General features: G+C 39.9%; 1 protein-coding gene and 1 non-coding gene across 2 annotated transcripts; both read right to left on the bottom strand.

Annotated features, from left to right (window-relative positions):
• Positions 1-1,169: 1,169 nt before the first annotated feature.
• Positions 1,170-16,832, bottom strand: LOC119883360 (P2Y purinoceptor 3). Its single transcript, XM_038693970.1, has 3 exons — positions 16,561-16,832; positions 4,790-5,235; positions 1,170-4,343 (listed from the first exon to the last, which is right to left on the bottom strand). The coding sequence occupies exons 1-3, from the start codon at positions 16,603-16,605 to the stop codon at positions 3,671-3,673; spliced, it is 1,164 nt and encodes a 387-aa protein (XP_038549898.1). The 5' UTR covers positions 16,606-16,832; the 3' UTR covers positions 1,170-3,670.
• On the bottom strand, positions 10,181-10,253 carry trnaa-agc. The gene has a single exon. It is a non-coding gene; the product is annotated as a tRNA-Ala (tRNA).
• Positions 16,833-17,704: the final 872 nt, after the last annotated feature.

Here is a 17,704-nt window from a genome sequence, read left to right as displayed (position 1 = left end):
GTTTTAGACTACACAAACTTTTTAAAACTACACATCTTAGAACAACATTTTGGACCTGCAGCAGTTTTGTAAAACGTTGACACACATTCCCTATGAAGATATCACTAAAGACACTATTGTACTGTATCTCAAAGATACAGTATACAGCCAAAAGTATTTCTGTCTTTAGAGGAAGAGGCTCACATAGGAAGTCAGAGAAGGGTACACTTCCATTTAACACTGCACTGCTAACTGCGTATTCAGCAATAGCGCTATACCACACTGTGTTGTGATGGTGTTGGAGAATTAATGTGCCAGCATTCAGGGAGGGGAAGAAAACAAAGAAAAATGTTTTCACTCATGCACAATAACTCCTCTGTGGTGCTTCCCATGTGGCGGTCTGGTTAACAGGTTCTTTTGTTCTAGAGAAGAATTACGTTACCCTTAAAGGAGAGAAGATGCTGACTGCAGCGCCCTCCACAGTCTGACCTGTAACATGTCAGGTCATTGGTGGTAGCCTAAATAATGAGGCGCAATTAGGAGAAGTTTGCCATCAAGCCTGTCTGCTAGAAAGCCTTGGTTAGGTTAAAAGCACCAAAACTACTTGGTTGGGTTTAGGAAAAAAAAAAATGCAGATAGCCCTGATGGTAAACCTCTCCTAATGGAATCTGCCCATCTGCAGTATTTAGTTTGGATGCTACATTTAATGAATCTTTTTCCAGTTCTGTATTACTGAAGCAGGATTCTATTGTTTTTGTGATTTGATAGGCATTTTGCTAAATCCTCTAAATAATTTTAACCAATTCACTGTACAGAAATGTATTTCTATTACATATTCACCAACTCTTGGCTGTTTTTAAACTTTCTCTTTGTTCAGTTTGTATGCTCAGATTCAAGTTTAAAATATGCATTTTGCCCAACAAATTCCAAAGAAATCTGTAGACACTATCATGTTGTGTTGGAAAGGTTAACTTCTCCATCAATATTTACCTTTTAGATATATTACATACATATACATGTCAAAAAGTTCATGATAAAAAATATGACACAATAAATCTTTACAGTGAATTCTAATACCCTTGCTTTAGGTTGGATGACTGCTATCTCCTCAAAGTCCACTTGGCTACAAATGTTGTTAGCAACCCAAATCTACATCAGCCTTTCATTTGTCTGACCAAACTGAGACGACAGGCAGAGTAAACGTTTATTTTGTACAGTGAAAAAGAAGGCAAAAATATACATTCGCTAGACTCTGAATGAAGCAAAGACACTCGTGAGCAGCTGTGTGACTTTAATGGCTGCTTTCAGTTAGTTTTACATTATGACAACATCCAAAACATTTTGACAAGCAACTCAAGAGGGAGGAAAAAAACTAAACTATATAAAAACATAAAAAATTAATTTTTCATCCCCCTTTCATCCTCTTAGTAGTACTACAGTATTTTGCAAAAATAAGATTTTTTTCTAAATAATACTGGCTGACAAAAATATAAATCAAAAATCACAAACACTGGACCAAACAGACACATAAACAATACCAGTGCAGTCACTTTTTGCTGAAGCACAACATACAGTAAATTACATTACATTAAGAAGTTCCTTACATTTTTAGACCTCATATTGTGATCACAATGTTCCTTGCATTTAAAATGCTTGAAAATTACATGTTCACATTAAAATACACTAATTTACTACCTAATGGGTGCAAAACTCAAACTATAGTCACAAGTTCGAACCATGTTTAGGTAGTAAAGCTGCCTAAAGGTTGTCTGTTACAGTCGCTTTAGAGTTATTTTCTGAATAATTTTAATAATTCCAGTTTAATTTCACAATTGTCAAGAGAAGGCCACATGAGCCATGAGGAGAGAGGAGAGAGAGATTTAAGGCTGGGAGAGCGTGGTGTATGTTATGGATTAAAATACATTACATTACATTACTGAGTTAACACATTCAGGACTAAACCCACATTATCCACCTCAGGCACATTTTATAATTAAGATTAATTTATGTTTGCAGCAGGTGTATCAGCTAAATGCTGCAGTTACCTGTATAATACAATGCAAAATCTGGTCGAATTTGTGCAACTTGCAAAAGTTACTCGACAAATAAGTACAAAAATGTAAATATTTGAATTAAGTTAAATTGCATTAAGATACAGCAAAATGCAGTTACACCAAAAACTACTACACATCAATATGCCCATTTATTTCATGAACATTACACATTATCAAATCATTAACAAAGTAACTTTGTATAACTTCATAAGAAATAACTTAAGAGGTGATTTCCTCGAAAATAAATCCTAATTTCATGGGAAGGGTTCACACACTCACAGGAAGTGGAAAACCACAGGGTTGAATGCTACTTTAGACCTGGCCCTACAGTCCATAAATAACATTCTCCCTTCCCTTTAAGCATCTAATGCAAATGATAAGGCTTTTAAAAATGTACCGTGTTGGCACAAATGTTTAAATGGATTTCCTTTGTTAAATGAAGAAATTAAAGAACATGAGGAGAAAAAATAGACTTGATGGCCTATTTTAGTGTGGTATGAGATAAATATTTACGTTTTCTTGGCATTGGATAATCTCTGGTTGTAGTAGCTAAGATCTAATCCTTACTGGATAATGATATTAATAACTATTCCATTTTAAAAGAGAACAGAGCCAATGTTTCAGTGCAGTGGGGTTACAGCAGTGGGGTGCACACACCATCCAGTGGTGAAAACATGCAAACACAAGCCTTATAACTTGAATAACGTTAATGTACGTTAACAACGTGTCACGTTTAGGGAAAAAACAGCGATAAACTTCATATGAAAATGTTCAAATACATTTTTCATTTTCAAACTACTTCAACTGCCATGTTTTTGCAATCCTATGTTTGTGTGGCATGTTTCACTCCAGCAGCATTTAACATGGCTTTATGCCATAGTGAACTAAGTATTTATGGATCTTCCTTCTTTCTGTAACTATTTATACACCACACGTATCTCAAAATGATTTCATCTTGGATATAAACTGTGGAGACTGTGCTCATTATTTTATAATTTTAGAGCATTTCTACTATACTGCAGTTCACAGTATGAAACAAAAATGAGAAAAGCTTGTCCTTTACTACGCAGTGCTCAGCGCACACTGAGAGTAAATATTTCACAGATAACAGAGACAATGCAGGATGTAAATGCCCTGGTCTGCTGACGGTGTAATCAGCATTTACATGTACAGTACATGTGCAGTACTCCTTAGCCATATACAGCCAATATTTAATAAAATAAAGGCAATATAGAATCAGGAATCTCAATGTGAAGTGTCCAAAGTGCCTAAATGCCCCACAGAAATACACCTGTAGTCTGCCAATTCAAGATTATATGAGTGACACCAGAATATGGATTTTCTTCACAACTCTTTCTGTTTACTTTCTACATTAAAAGATTACAACTTTCATATTTAATTTCATAAGGTTTGTTGATATGCCAGTACCTCTGAATTGTCAAATCCCCTTAGGAAGGTCCACTTCTTTGTTACATTCGGTAGTAGGTCGGAGCATAAAGGACTACAGCTTACATTAGGACATGCACAAGGAAACCTGTTAAAAAAACTCAGCAACAAATACATGTACCACTTTGCAACATCGTATGATCCACCACTGGCGTAGCAACAAGGCTATAAGTGCATGATCTACTGTTCACTCACACACTGGTGCCCTTGTCCCTGAGGCTGGTGACTTTGAGAACAAACCTTCTGGTGCTCTGGCGGTAGCGTGGCTGGGTGAAGTAAAACAGAATAGGGTCCAGGAAGCTGTTCATGCTGGCAAACGGCCTGGTGCTCTTATAGATGATTGCAAACAAGTTTCTTGTCTCGCAGGGCACAGCCGGCAGAGTACGCACTACCAGGTACATGGTCTTGGTAAGGTGAAATGGCAGGAAGCTTATGCAGAACACTGCCACCACCACAATGATCATCCTCACCGCCCTGTCCCGTTTCTCCCCAGTCGACATGGAGACACCCTGGTAGGACACCGGGCGGCACAGGATGTGGGCCATCCGGCAGTAGCACACCATCACACCCATGAAAGGCAACAAGAAGCCGAGGCAGGTCAGAGCCATGCCATAGGGGTAGTAGTCTACTGAGCGCTTTGGTGTGCTTAAATCATAACACACTGTGCGGTTTCGCTGGATTCCTGTCGCAGCAAAGTGAAAAGTTGGCGCGCACAGGACGACCACCACCAGCCATACCCCTCCGCAGACACACCACGCCAACCTGCGGCCACCTTGCTTGGGCCACATCGCAAGAGGATGGCAAATGCCCAGATAGCGCTGCACACTGATGCAGGTGAGGAAGAGGATGCTGCCATGCAGATTACTAAAACAGGGAGATGGGAAAGAGAAAATACTGTTAAGTCAAATCTTTTGAAGCTGTATTCTTTCCTACTACATTGTATTGTGTCTAGTACATTTTGTATCTGGTGGTGTCACCTTGTATCAAACACCAGCAGTGCAATGTCAGGTCAAGCATGAGTGTGTGAAATACAAACTTGACACACTCATGCTTTTTACTTAATGAAGTAACAGTAAATGCGTGTGTAGCTAGTAACACTTTACTGAGTGCCCCTTTTTAGCATTCATAAGCAACATAAACCTTTAATTAATTCTTCATTCTTCATGACACACTATAATGTAATTGTAAGCAGAACTAAGGCCATTTTCCCTTGTTTTTATTTATATCATACCATATCAAGTTATGGATGCCCACAGGAGAAATTATAGGGGTTGACAAATACAAGTTAATAAGTGAAAAACTAGAATCACCTGTAGAATTGAAACCTGACCATTTTACAGGCAAACTCTCCGAAGGGCCAGTAGTCATGACTGCCGTAGTTGTAGATGAGCAAGGGAAGTGACATCACATACAGAAAGTCGGCTATGGCCAAGTTGAGCATATAGATGTTGTTTTTGGACAGACTGGGCCGAGTCCTCCATATCTTCAGTATGACAGCAGCATTGAGAGGAAGGCCGAGCAGGAAGACAAGGGTGTACACAGCAGGGAGTAAAATACGTTTAAAGTCTTCCTTGTAGGTGCAGCGAAGGCCGCCTAACCCGCTGATGTTGCTGACATTACTGAAGCTGGCGATGAAGCTGTCTGCTTCGTACGGCTCTGTAGGGCGTTCGCTGATAGAGAAGAAGTCCAAAGAGAAGGTTTTCGAGATGAGAGTTTCCGTAGGGAAGGAGTTGACAGAATGTGGCATCTTCACATTCTGGAGGAGAGACAGGGAAAGACATGTGGGGGCTGTTACGTTGATGATAATGTCAATACTTTTAACAGGAATAAAAACAAGAGTGATGATGTGGATATGCAACGAATGTGCACGCAATGTAGAACAACCCACAAGCAGTAAACCAGCCTTACCTAGAAACTAGAAAATAAGAGACAAGAAGTAAAACAACATATGTAACATATGCAGGGCATCTAATGGAAGCACAACCCTGCTCGTGGCAAGGCTTTTAAATTCAGGTTAAAACCAATAAGCAAACTAATAGTTGAAACAGGTTTAGCATAACACTGACAGACGTAGTTGTATATGTACTGTACATGCCTGCGTATGCACTGAAAATGAATGCTTATTGAGTTCTTGAGTGCTCATTTGATGGCTGTGAATTTGACAGAGAGCGAAACTCTCCACCAGAGGGCACAAGAGATCAGCATTTGTTTGATTCACAGGGAAGCAGTCACCTTGAGCTCTGTCAACACTGGACTTTTAGTCAAGGACATTATTCATAAGTCAATTCTGTAACTGGGTTCAGTTAAGTAATATTCAATTCAATTCAATTTTATTTTATTTATGTTGCTCTAATTCATTGCACTTTTCATTCGGAGCAGGCCTAGATTGTTCTCTCTCCTCTAATGTTATTTACAGAGACCCAACAATTCCCACCATGAACAAGCATTTGGCTACAATGGCAAAGAACAGGAGAAAGTAGCCCAATGCATGTCTGAAAGTAGAGATGTGAAACAATATAGGCAGAATGGGGATAGTCGTACAGATATAAATGAAAATGAGCATTAGTGTTAATAATGAAATCAATAGTAATAGAAGGAACACAGTGGCAGCAGGTAGCTCGCAATTACAGATCCAGACTCCGCAGCTCCAGGGGCAGAAATGCAGAAAGCGACAGAAGGAATGAGGAGAGAGACGAGAAAGCACGACACTACAGAAGAGGGAAGATATAGAGTTAGTAAAATGCATTTATGGGATAACAATGCATACAATGGAGAGGGATAGGAGGAGAGAGGAGCTCAGTGCATGATGGGAAGTGTCCCATCCATCTAGGCCTATAGGAGCATAACTAAGGGATGGTTCAGGGCTACCCTGAGCCAGCCCTAACTATTAGCTTTCTCAAAAAGAAAAGTCTTAATTCTACTCTTAAATGTGGAGATGGTGTCTGCCTCCCGAATCCAAACTAGAAGCTGATTCCACAGGAGAGGAGCTTGATAGCTGAATTTTACATTTGGAGACTATAGGAACCCCAAGTAACCCTGAACTCTAGGAGCTCAGTGGAGCATATCAAGGTACTAAGAGCTCCTTAAGATGATTATATTTGATACAAGTTCAGCCTAAGTGTTTTGTGAGCATGGAGTATTGAACCAGGAAGGCTACATTTATATCACATAAATACTTGGATTGGAGAAAACAGGGCAGCAGCAGTATACTTATTAGAATTTAAATTATCAATAATTATTTTACTGAAATGAAAGTACATAAACAGTACTATCTAAAGTAGTACACATACTTATTGTAAAGACCTTCAGAGAGTTATTTTATTGCTGCATTAATATGTGGGCATTTCATCGTTGTAGCCAGTGCATTTAATATCAACTCTGATCTCATTAATAAAAATAATGCCAATAAAATGAGAGCCAGTCCATTAGATTATGGTAATTCAATCCTTCAATCACTTCACTCGCTAGACAGCTGAAAGTTTTGAAATGAAAACCTCTGCAGACTGTCTGGTATCCCACTCACAAATCACACTGTCTGGAACAGGATGAGCTTAATCAACAATCTTAATTACTGCCCCCACTACCAGCATCAATCCATTTCCTTTGTGGCAGCATGTGGGCGAGTGAATGATTGGCTTAAGCCACTACCTCCACAGCCTCGTCAGACTGTGACTCACAGCATTTCACAACTAACACCCCATTAGCTGAAAAGTGCATACATGTGCAGCTTCTTGTAACTGCTAAAATCACACAGGTTTGTTGTTTTTAAAAATGTGTTTGCAAGTTAGTGTTTTAAGTTAACTCCTGTGTGGATGCATGTACTGTTTATTGTGAATAACAGAGACACATCATTTCATAATTCCTGGTAGAGTAATTGAAGGAGAGGGAGCAGAGCGCCAACAGCCGTAAAACATTCTTCTATACTTGACCAATGAGCCGGCGAAGAGAAACCACAAAGGTTTTGGAAAGGTCACTGCAGTTGGCTGTATTTTCTGATGACTTATTTACAGCGTCATTTCTGATTGGTGGCCAGCCTTTTTCTCAAGAATGGCCTTGAGACTGACTGTCTTGGCTATCTTAAAGCCCTGTGACATCATGACAGTCACTCAAATCTCAACTCTTTCTGAAAACACTGCACTTTATAAAGTGAGGTCTGATTAACTTCAAAAATCACACTCTGCAGTAGACCGTATGATGGTAAGGAAAGTGGGGTTCTTGTTTTTGCCCGAAGGTGCCTCTTCGTGACCAGCTTTTCGCGTTCAGGCCTGCCTTACGTGGGCTAACCATGCCTAACCTCCACGGATGAACGTGTACTGACTTTGATATAAAGCTGCAATCCCAACTGTAACTTCTTATGTGTACCGCCAAAGTGATAGTGCACCCTGTTTGTGAAATTCTGTCACTTTGTGCTTATTAGTATTCATAATGTTGGCATGCAAATGCAGTTTCAATATCAAAAAGCAAGCAGTGACATGAAACCAAACATGTTATTTAATTTACTAAAGAACTAAACAGGTCAGCGGCAGTCACCTACAAGACCAAGCAAGCATGCACGTCATTAGGGCTGGCACTGTGGTGGAGATAATCATATATAACTGGACAAAGATATTGTTCATGAAAAATTAATGAACTGTTGAGTGTCAATTTCCTTCTAAATTAATAAGGAAAAAGAGGCAAACAGAACTGTAAAACCTCTTCCAGATGTATTTTGTCCTTTGTGGTAATGTTACACACAAATGTGCAGCCTTCATCTTGTCTATTTCAAGTTACTGCATACTGAGGAGTGGATGTTTAAGACTGCTTTCTATAGCTGTCACAAAATTAAATGGGTTAGATAAAATCAGCGCTCAACATAAACATGTCAAATATACCTTATCGGTTCAAATGTTAAATGCAAAATGTAATTACAAACAGATAAAAATGATTCCAGTTAACAAGCCGTAGTTGACTACTGACTTTTATGGTAAATCCCTACTGGTTTTAAAATGAAAATATAAATTGGGAAAAAACAACAACAAAAATTGTCACTTTCAATAACAGCACTGTATTATTTTTGTGTGGCTTCACCTATGACCGACTGCCCAGTCAGCATGAACAGTACACAGAATAACGCATGGCAAAGAGGACTGCTGAAATGGGAGGTGTGTGTCTGTTTGATATGGTTGTGTTTCCAATTTCCAAACACTCTAGAGAGCAAACACTACTCACAGGCCTCTAAGTGGTGATATCTGCGCTGTGTGTGTACCTCTATTGTTTGCTCATTCCATGCCATATCCATTTCCTAATTGGCCTTGGTTTTAGTTTAATTGCAGTATAAGAAATAAATAATTAATCTTTAAATAAATTCAATTAAATTCAACTCAGTTTTATTTATATAGCATCAGACTATGTCTGACAATAGAGGCCGAACAATTCCCACCATAAGCAAGCACTTGGCGACAGTGGTAAGGAAAAAAGCTGGTTTACATTCACATTTATTAATTTAGCTGACGCTTTTATCCAGAGCGACTTACAATTGCTGTATATGTTAGAGGTCGCAAGCCTCTGTCTCTCACACCAAAGGCATGCATCTTATCCACTGCGCCATTTGGTTGGCGGGAGAGAAAGAGAGAGACCAGGAGGAAAGAGAACACACAGTAGCACAGTGCAACTTCCACACAGAGATGTAAAATAATTGTAATGGTAGTGGTAATAATACAAATATCAATAAAAAATAATGATAATAATAATAATAATAATAATAGGACTAAATACATTAAATGCAGAGCATAAAACAGACAAAACCCACAGGAACAAAAGATTTAAAAAAACAAACAAATAAACAAAAAAGGAATCAAATTTTAAAATCAAAACTTCTCATTTCACATGATTCAAATAGCCAGAATGACTCGAGAGTCAGTATTTGTTGTTAGCATATTTCAGGCAGGTAATGTTATTTTGTAAGTAAAATGAGCTCATAGTTTTTTAAGAAACTGCACAAAAACACTGATTCAGTCTCCTGTGTGTTTACAGAGACACCTCAGTTACCTGTGGTGTTTCTAAAATGACACATTATTATAAAGACAAGATGACACGAAGGTTAAGACTTTTTTTAGATTCTCAAAATAAAAAAGGAAAGTTGTGTGTACTGAATGTCATTTAAACCACATGTTTACTCAATCATGACACTCACAGAGAACACTAATTACACCGACCGTTTTCAGGAATTAATTTGGCTGTGTCATTATGGGTGTGAAGGAGTCATCTACTTTTTCCTCTGTGATTCAGAGCAGCTTTTTCTGCCCACATAGCTGTAGTATTTTTGGCAGGGTTACCTGAAACGTGTCCATACATCTTCTCGTCAAACCCTTCCTGGGGGAAAACAGTATCCCGTAACAAGATATTTGAAAGCTGTTACAGTTTGTTGAGGGGTGAATCATGTGATGTTGTGCTATTAATAATAAGTTGAGATTTTACCATCAACTTAAACTATTCCTCGGATAAGGTGAAGCTCCATTCTTGTAGTATAAAAAGCCATTTACACTTATTACAAAAGTGCTGCATTACGATGAGCTACGCTGCCTGGCAACAAATATAGCCATTTATTGAGTTATGTGACACTTTTATTTCATGCTGTTTTCACTGGTACATCTGATAATCTGTAGAAATCCTCTTATCCTTAAAAGCATTGTACTGTACGCGTCTACAGCCAAAAGGTTTACTGGAGAATGCGGGCATCGATCCCGCTACCTCTCGCATGCTAAGCGAGCGCTCTACCATTTGAGCTAATTCCCCTTCTTGGCTATAACATAAAAAAACACACCAAATTATATGTTACTTAGAAGTACACACCCGCAGGTCTGCCTACAGGAGTAATGTTACCAGTTGCTGAGAGGGACGCTCCCTCAGTCTGCACTCTATTTATCTCCTTCTCTCAGACACACACTCACACACAAGAGAGACGCACTGCTGTACACACTCTGGCCTCAGGCCTCCCAGGAGGCAGAGCCGAAGGTGATGCAAGATTATTTATAAACCAAGATTGCAAGAATGTGACGGCAACTCAGGACAAATATAGGAGACTACTGAACATAACCCCAAATGGGTTGTAAATCAAACACCATATATAAAGTTTTAATGATTATGAGATAACTGAGAGTGTGTCAGCCTCTGCAGCAGTTTGCAGGGCCTGGATATTATGTTCTTAAATGCAGATACGGGTAGAGACTAAATAGAAACACACATACATACATACATACATACATACATACACACACACAAACACCTAAAGCCTGAAAGCTGCACTAATCTTTTTTTTATATATAAACAATGCAATAGAAAAATACATTGGGTTATGCTGAACATTTCAGAGAGTGACTGTTGTTTAAGGGAGAGTAGGGTACCGTTTGTCAGAAGTGACATCTTTCAACTGCATTATTCTCTACTGTAATGTAGTAATGGTTTTAGATTAGAGCTGCTGTCATTTTGGAATATATCAGCCTCGTGAGTGCAGGTATCGGCCGATGACGATTATCTCAAAATGCCAGATATCGGCTTGATTAATCGGCTGACAGATTACTCAGTCTTTCACTAGATCAAATGGCTGTGAATAATAATGCAGACAGACACAGTTAGGATGAACATGGTGGAGCATTTAGCAGCTAAAGAGCCAGATACTTCCCTCTGGAGTCGGTGGAGACCAAATCGGAGTTTAAGAGAGTTGGACTAACATTTCAGGTAAAACACTTATGTTGCTCTGTGTGTGATGGATGTGTAAAGAAATCTGTTGATTTTATAATATCCATATCCCATCATAAATTCCAAGACCCCAAGATGACGTCTTTAAATTGCTTGTTTTGTCGAGCCAACAGTCCAAAACCAAAAATAAACAATTAACAGATATTACAAACAAAAACAAAAAGTCGTGTTGATGCTACTTTTCTCTTAAACACATGCAAATATGACTAAGAATACAATCTGTAATGATAATCTGGATTCATTAGCTTTGACAGCCACTCTGCATCCACCCGGCTGGCTTGAGAGATGTTGCCCTGGTCTAATCTAACAGAGCAGGTAACAGGTGACTGGCAGATAAGGACGCATAAAGACTCGTACTGTACACTGTACACACAGACACTCTGTGCAGCTGTAGTTTTAATAAACACAGGGCAGGAGATGAGGGAGGGAGATGCTGAGCTGAGGAGAGACAGCGGGGAACACTTCAGCTCTCTTTCTTTCCCATCTCTGATCTCTTCTGCGTCTGGCCTCGCTCATCAATGATTCATGCTCCTCACTTTCTGTTAAATTGCACCCCACACTCATTCACTGACATGCACACACACACATTCACACTGGCTACCGCATGTGCACACGATCTCGTGCTATTCCTGCAGTGAATTTGAAAAATGCCACACAAAGAGGCCAGGAAGGAAACAAAAAAGACAGGCATTCGTTTTGCCATACAGACAAATACAGAGACATGGATTTGCATGTACAAAACACACTTGTACACGTCAGCACGCAAGCATAAACATCCACTTCACTGAGATAAACAACAAATATTATTTAATTTTCCCAACATGGACAGATGCAGCTGCAGTGGCCTAGAACACACATACACAAGTGCCTTATGCAGATGTCAAAGCTCTTTTGTCTTAATTTGAACACCCCTCCCACTTCACTAATTATCCCTAGCTAATATTTTGCAGGTTAACACAAGTCCATCAGTCCTCAGGACTGGCACCATGGTCATTACACAGCAGACATTTTTAAACCAATCAGCTGCACCATAAATAGATATGTGGGTGATAAAGGAAGGCTGGTGTTCAGCACAAGCACAGTGCTTGGTCAGAAGGAGAATAAAACAATTGCTTGCGTGACACCCAACTCTAATTAGTCCTAATACAGTAAACAACTTCAAACTCTCCCCAGAGGGCACAGGCCATCTCCCACATACCAAAGATGCAGCACACACATTTTGAGCCAACCTCCCGCCCTTTTCTTCCTTGCAAAACTTGTTTAATTTTCACAGACCTAGTGCAAAAGCCAGTACAAATATGGTCATTATTGCATGACTAAACAGAAGGCTCTATGCAGTAGGCTAATGTAGTGTGGAATAATCCCCTTCTGGCAGAACCAAGCCAAAATGTAATACCAGTTCTAGTCAAAAACTACAGCTGGACGGGAGTGCCTTCAAAAGTGATATGAATCAGGCAAAAGGCTGCAGGTGACAATACGCCTTAACTTGTAGACAAAAACGTGTCGATGCGCGTTGCTCTAAGGATTTGGAGTAAGGATTTGGTCAGGCGTGTAAAGACTGATAGACAGCAGTTCAAGCTCTGCTCTCTGTGTGACTCTCTTCAAGCAGTTGCCACACACAGGGGAAGTGAATGCAGCTCTGATGAAATAAGTAAAACAAAGAGACGCGCGTTAAAACGGAAATGCAGAAACGCCTGCGCCACAAGGTTCCATCAGACCAAATTGTCATTTTGTTTCACTCCATTCATTCAGTCTGTCTGTTCAGGGTAGCTGATTTCTGGCTAGGGTGGTGGGGGCATTTTGTTTTGTTTTGCCCTAACCACTCAGTAATAATGTATCCGTCCTGCTGAAGTGCTTTTCAGTCGACGCAGAGGCTGTGGTGGAGGTTGCTAGGTGCAGGTAGCGTAACATAAGAAATACGCCAATTTCAAACACCTTATGGGTTAATACATCGACCACGAACCCGACGTCCCCAGTTGGACTTGCTGTGTTTCTAGGGTCAACTTAGTAATAAAAAAGAAATAGGCAAACTTAAGAGCTGTGATTTCAAGTATTATAAGGGGGATTTTGTTACGGTATTCTGAATCGCAATCCACATCTAAGATTTTTTCAGCAATTCAATCAGGTCTGGCTTAGGGGCCAATAGTCAGCTGTTTCCTCCAGGTAGAGAAGCAACTGAATCAGAGCTTGGTACACAGAATTAAGACCAGGAATGTCATCTCAGTGTCAGTGTCATCAGTGTCTTCTTAAAAACAACCCCGCCTCCCAAATAGAAATCTTCAAACATGAACTCAGTGCTGGGATGAATGAATAATCTTTCATTATCATTATCAGGCTAACATTGTATGCCTTTTTTAGACAGTTAGCAGTAGAAAGCCAACCAGAAAGGAGGGACGAAAGAGAATAGACTTGAACAGGGAGACTGTGTGAGCTTTACTTCTTGTTTTAGTTTGTAGTTTTGTCTGCCTCATGTGTCACTGTCTCTCTTTGCTTCCTGTGTTGGCTTCTCTGATTGTCTAGTTGGTTCACCTGTGTGTATTAACATTCTCCCCTCCTGTAGTACTTAAGTGGTTTGCCCCTTCACTTTGTGCCAGTTCACTGTTTTCCATGCCAGTGTTTCTTGTGCGTCCTGTGTTTTGTGGATTTACTTTGGATTTACTTTCAGTTGGACTTTTTGGATTATTCACCTGTTGTGTTTTGGGCTGCTCACACCATATCAACTGTAAGCCTCACCTACTCACCAGTTCCATCTCTGTGTCTGCGTTTGGGTCCACAACCTCTGTTACCAGCGTTCAGTCAGCAGCTGAACATAACAATTACATGGCCTGCGTCTTAAATCCATATAGGTCGCAAGGGTGTTCCAACCTATACAGCTGCATCAATCTGAATTATCGCAATTCTTTGTGGCTATTTTTCATGAATGTAGCTCACTAACTACATAGAGAGATGACTTCACTACTCTTAATCCCGCCAACAAAGCTTTTGCCATCAGAGAACACAACACCAGACCGATTTGAATTGCCCGAATGAGTTAGAGATGCTCAGAGGACTGAAAAACAGCACTGGTAAGAAGCTTAAGCAGCGAGCTGAAATTGTATTGTTCATAGAAAGCATGAGCACAAACACAACAGCCATTCTTCTTTCTCTGTATTCTGTCCTTTACGCCTCTCCATCATTAGAATTCTATGGGCTTGTAATGAATATCCTAGGGACGCACAAATATTTTCAACTTTTGTGGTTGTCTAAGCACTTGAATGGCAATTGTAATTGGGTGTCTTAATGTTTGCAAACACAAGCTGCAAGTTGCTGTAACAGCTTTGTACACACCTTTCGTCACACAAAACACTTATCAAAAGCTTAAGAGAGAGGTAAGGAGCTGTTAGCCTGTGCCCTGTGGTATCTGCTGTCATGGCACTATGGAGCAGAGGGAATGGGAGTGAAGCTCTGGTAAAAGCAGATTTTGTAAATACAAGGACAGGACAAAAAGAAAAGAACTGTCTATTCCCCAGTGCAATTCTGACAATCTTGGGGAATTGTCATTTTAACAGTTATTTTCTTTAAAACATTAGCTCTGGTCCCTGTGGTTACCAAATCAGATGAATTCTAGGAGTGATCCCTCTAAATCCTACACAGACCAGAGAAGTCATTTATCTGAGGACAATCGCATGAAATTACCAATTTTAAGTAGCCATTTGGCTGGCATGTTTGGGATGGCAGCCACTAATTTTAATTATTTACCCAGTGGCATAGTATCGTGCGACTTTTGTCCCGCGAACAACTTTGGCCATGTTTCTCTATCTCCCCATCTATCGCCCCTCTGTGTCTCTAAACCAGTGTTACATGAGTTTACTTCCAGTCAGGCAGACAAAACACCCACATAAGCCTGACGATTGACTGGCAGAAAGGAATCTTCACTAAAAACACAGAAACCATGCCCACAGAGTCCCACAGCGAGCGTGCCAGGTTTTTACAGCAGAGAAGATGTACGTAATGTCTAAAGGGAAACTAAAATACACATGGACCTAAACGATGAACAACTTATCAATCAAGTAATATTTCAAGCAATAACGGGGAAAAATGACCAATTCCAACTTCTCAGCTATGAGGATTTGTTATTTTTATCCATCTTATGTGACCGTGAACTGCATATTTAGAGGTTTGCTGGTCGAACAAATCGAGACATCTGCAGACGTGCTTTTTCCTGTCCATTTGTTCTCCGTAAAGTAGAAACTTAATCTCCTGTTGCATTAATCAATCATCAATGTGAGCCAAGTGTCATGAAACAATGTACTGGGTATTCTCAGATGACTGATACATATTGACAGATGGCTGCTCTATGGACACTATGTTGGTTGTCAAGAAATTCCAATAATGCTGTATTGAAAAGAAATTACATTTACCAAGGTTGCAAGATTCATAACGATGTCCATGAACAGGAAAAAATCACATGCACCAGCTGTTCTTCCTCCTAACTCTAATGATCTCTCTTCCAATTTAATGTAAAATAAAAAGATGAGTATTATTATTAACAAACTTCTACAAACAAGACTTTAATTTACATTTTCGATCTGTGATGTCAACTGTAGGCTCCACCTAAATGGGGAAAGAGGCAATTTCCCAGACAGTATCTCATTTTGTGGTTTGAGACGATCAGCACAACAGTATAATTCTTTGGCTTTATTTCCATTGTGATGTTCTGCAAAACTTCACGCTATAAACTTCATAGGTGCTGTGACACATATTCACACCTGGTTTGTGCACAGTAACTTCAACACGATCATTGGGGGGGGGGATTTGATTTAGGGGGAAAAACAGAAAAAAAACTTAGGAGGAAACAGGGAAGGGATGCCAGGATTTTATATTATCACACAAGGCAAGCTCTTATCAAACTACAATGAAAGCAGGACAACAACACTGCACACAGGACCCAACTCTTCCTCATTCATAGCAGAAAGATATTTGCCAGGCTTGATGGGTTTGTGGGACGTTTCAATTAGTTATTTCAATACCATAAGTTGTGTATCTGGTTCATTTCGTTTAGTGTTTTGTTTAAATACCAATTCATGTACCAACCATGTTCTGACTGTAGCCTATAATATGCCTACTTTAAGAAGGACTCAGATGTTACAATGGAACTATAAAGCTGTGACAAGAATACATCAAAGATATCACTGGAGCTGAAATGCTATGTATAACTTAGCTGGTATGATAACATAGCCTACTGGCACACGGCCACGCTATGCCCCATTAAGATGTCATTCGTTTAGTTCAAATATGTTGCATTCATTTAAGGTTAGTGAGAAAGGAGCCAATATAACTGTAAAAAAAACAACATACAACTTACCCTGAGTGACAGCAAAAAAAATAATAAAAAATGAAGTGACACCATCAACAAGTTGGCGACTTAACGTTAGCCATTTCAGAAGACTTGTTTTACTCCTTATCTTCTCTGTAACAACAAAGAGCAGTTCAGCGTGGAGGAAATGAACCCTTGAGGGAAAACAAGTGTAAAGAAACACGAAGTCGCAGTTGTGTTATATCATAAACACAGAGCACACGTGTGGTGTAAACGCGCTGTTTCTCTGTGCTGTAAAGGCAGCACACACTCTCCACGCTCTGTTCTGTTGTGACTGGCTGCTGCTGCCGCTGCACGGGACACAGGCGCGCTTCTCCTCCGCGGCAGCGCACGCGCAATGAGTCTTGCACCAGTGCGCAGGGAAGGACAGAATATAAAGGCCTACCTGTATGTCTGTGCTCTTTTCAGCAGTAACTTTTAACCTGCTCTGTCAACGTTTTTAACTCTTACCCCATAGTCAAGAGAACTTCTTTTTATGAATGGCTGGCTGGCAGGTGTATTTTAGAAGTACCTCAAACATAGTTCTTCATTTTTAAAACTGGCCAAAAACAAACTTCAAAAAGTGAATGAATACTTCTAATAGTATTGGTAAGTTCCATGGTATAAGTAGAGCGATGTTTAGGATTTAAATTAGATTGAGGTCAGGAGTCCACTCAACCATCAAGCTCCGTCAGGCTATATCTGTATGTGGCACCTCTTGGAGAACAGTCTTACAGTATATTACTGCTCATCAGTTCAAAGTTCCCCAAAACAGAGTCCTCAGCAAATGATTTCATATGCTAAATGTGAGACTGGGTAGCTAAAAGTATGACTGTCATAGTCATCCGTCCAATTACAGAGCACACCAACTACCATGGTATCCTGATGATTGGTTTGCTGCTAACTGACCAAGAGTGATAGAACTGTTTTTTTTTTTGTGACACTAATCTTGTTGGGACTTTGAGACTTTTATTGTACCTGCATTTGATTTGACAGCATTTCCTGCTCAGCATCCGGGTTCCATCTGATAAGCTATAGCCACAACGGAGACACACATTTGGGAAACCGCAGCGTTAGACAGCACAACTTCATTCACCCATTAGTCTCCTGTAAACATTACTGAGCACTGATTGCTGCCAGTGGAACGAGGATG

The sequence above is a fragment of the Micropterus salmoides genome, unplaced genomic scaffold (genome assembly GCF_014851395.1).
Source record: "Micropterus salmoides isolate LMB-PRFRI ecotype aquatic unplaced genomic scaffold, ASM1485139v1 Ms_hic_scaffold_3, whole genome shotgun sequence".
NCBI lineage: Eukaryota > Metazoa > Chordata > Actinopteri > Centrarchiformes > Centrarchidae > Micropterus > Micropterus salmoides.
Note: the sequence above shows the minus strand (reverse complement) of the source record. Positions and strands in the feature narration are given on the sequence as shown.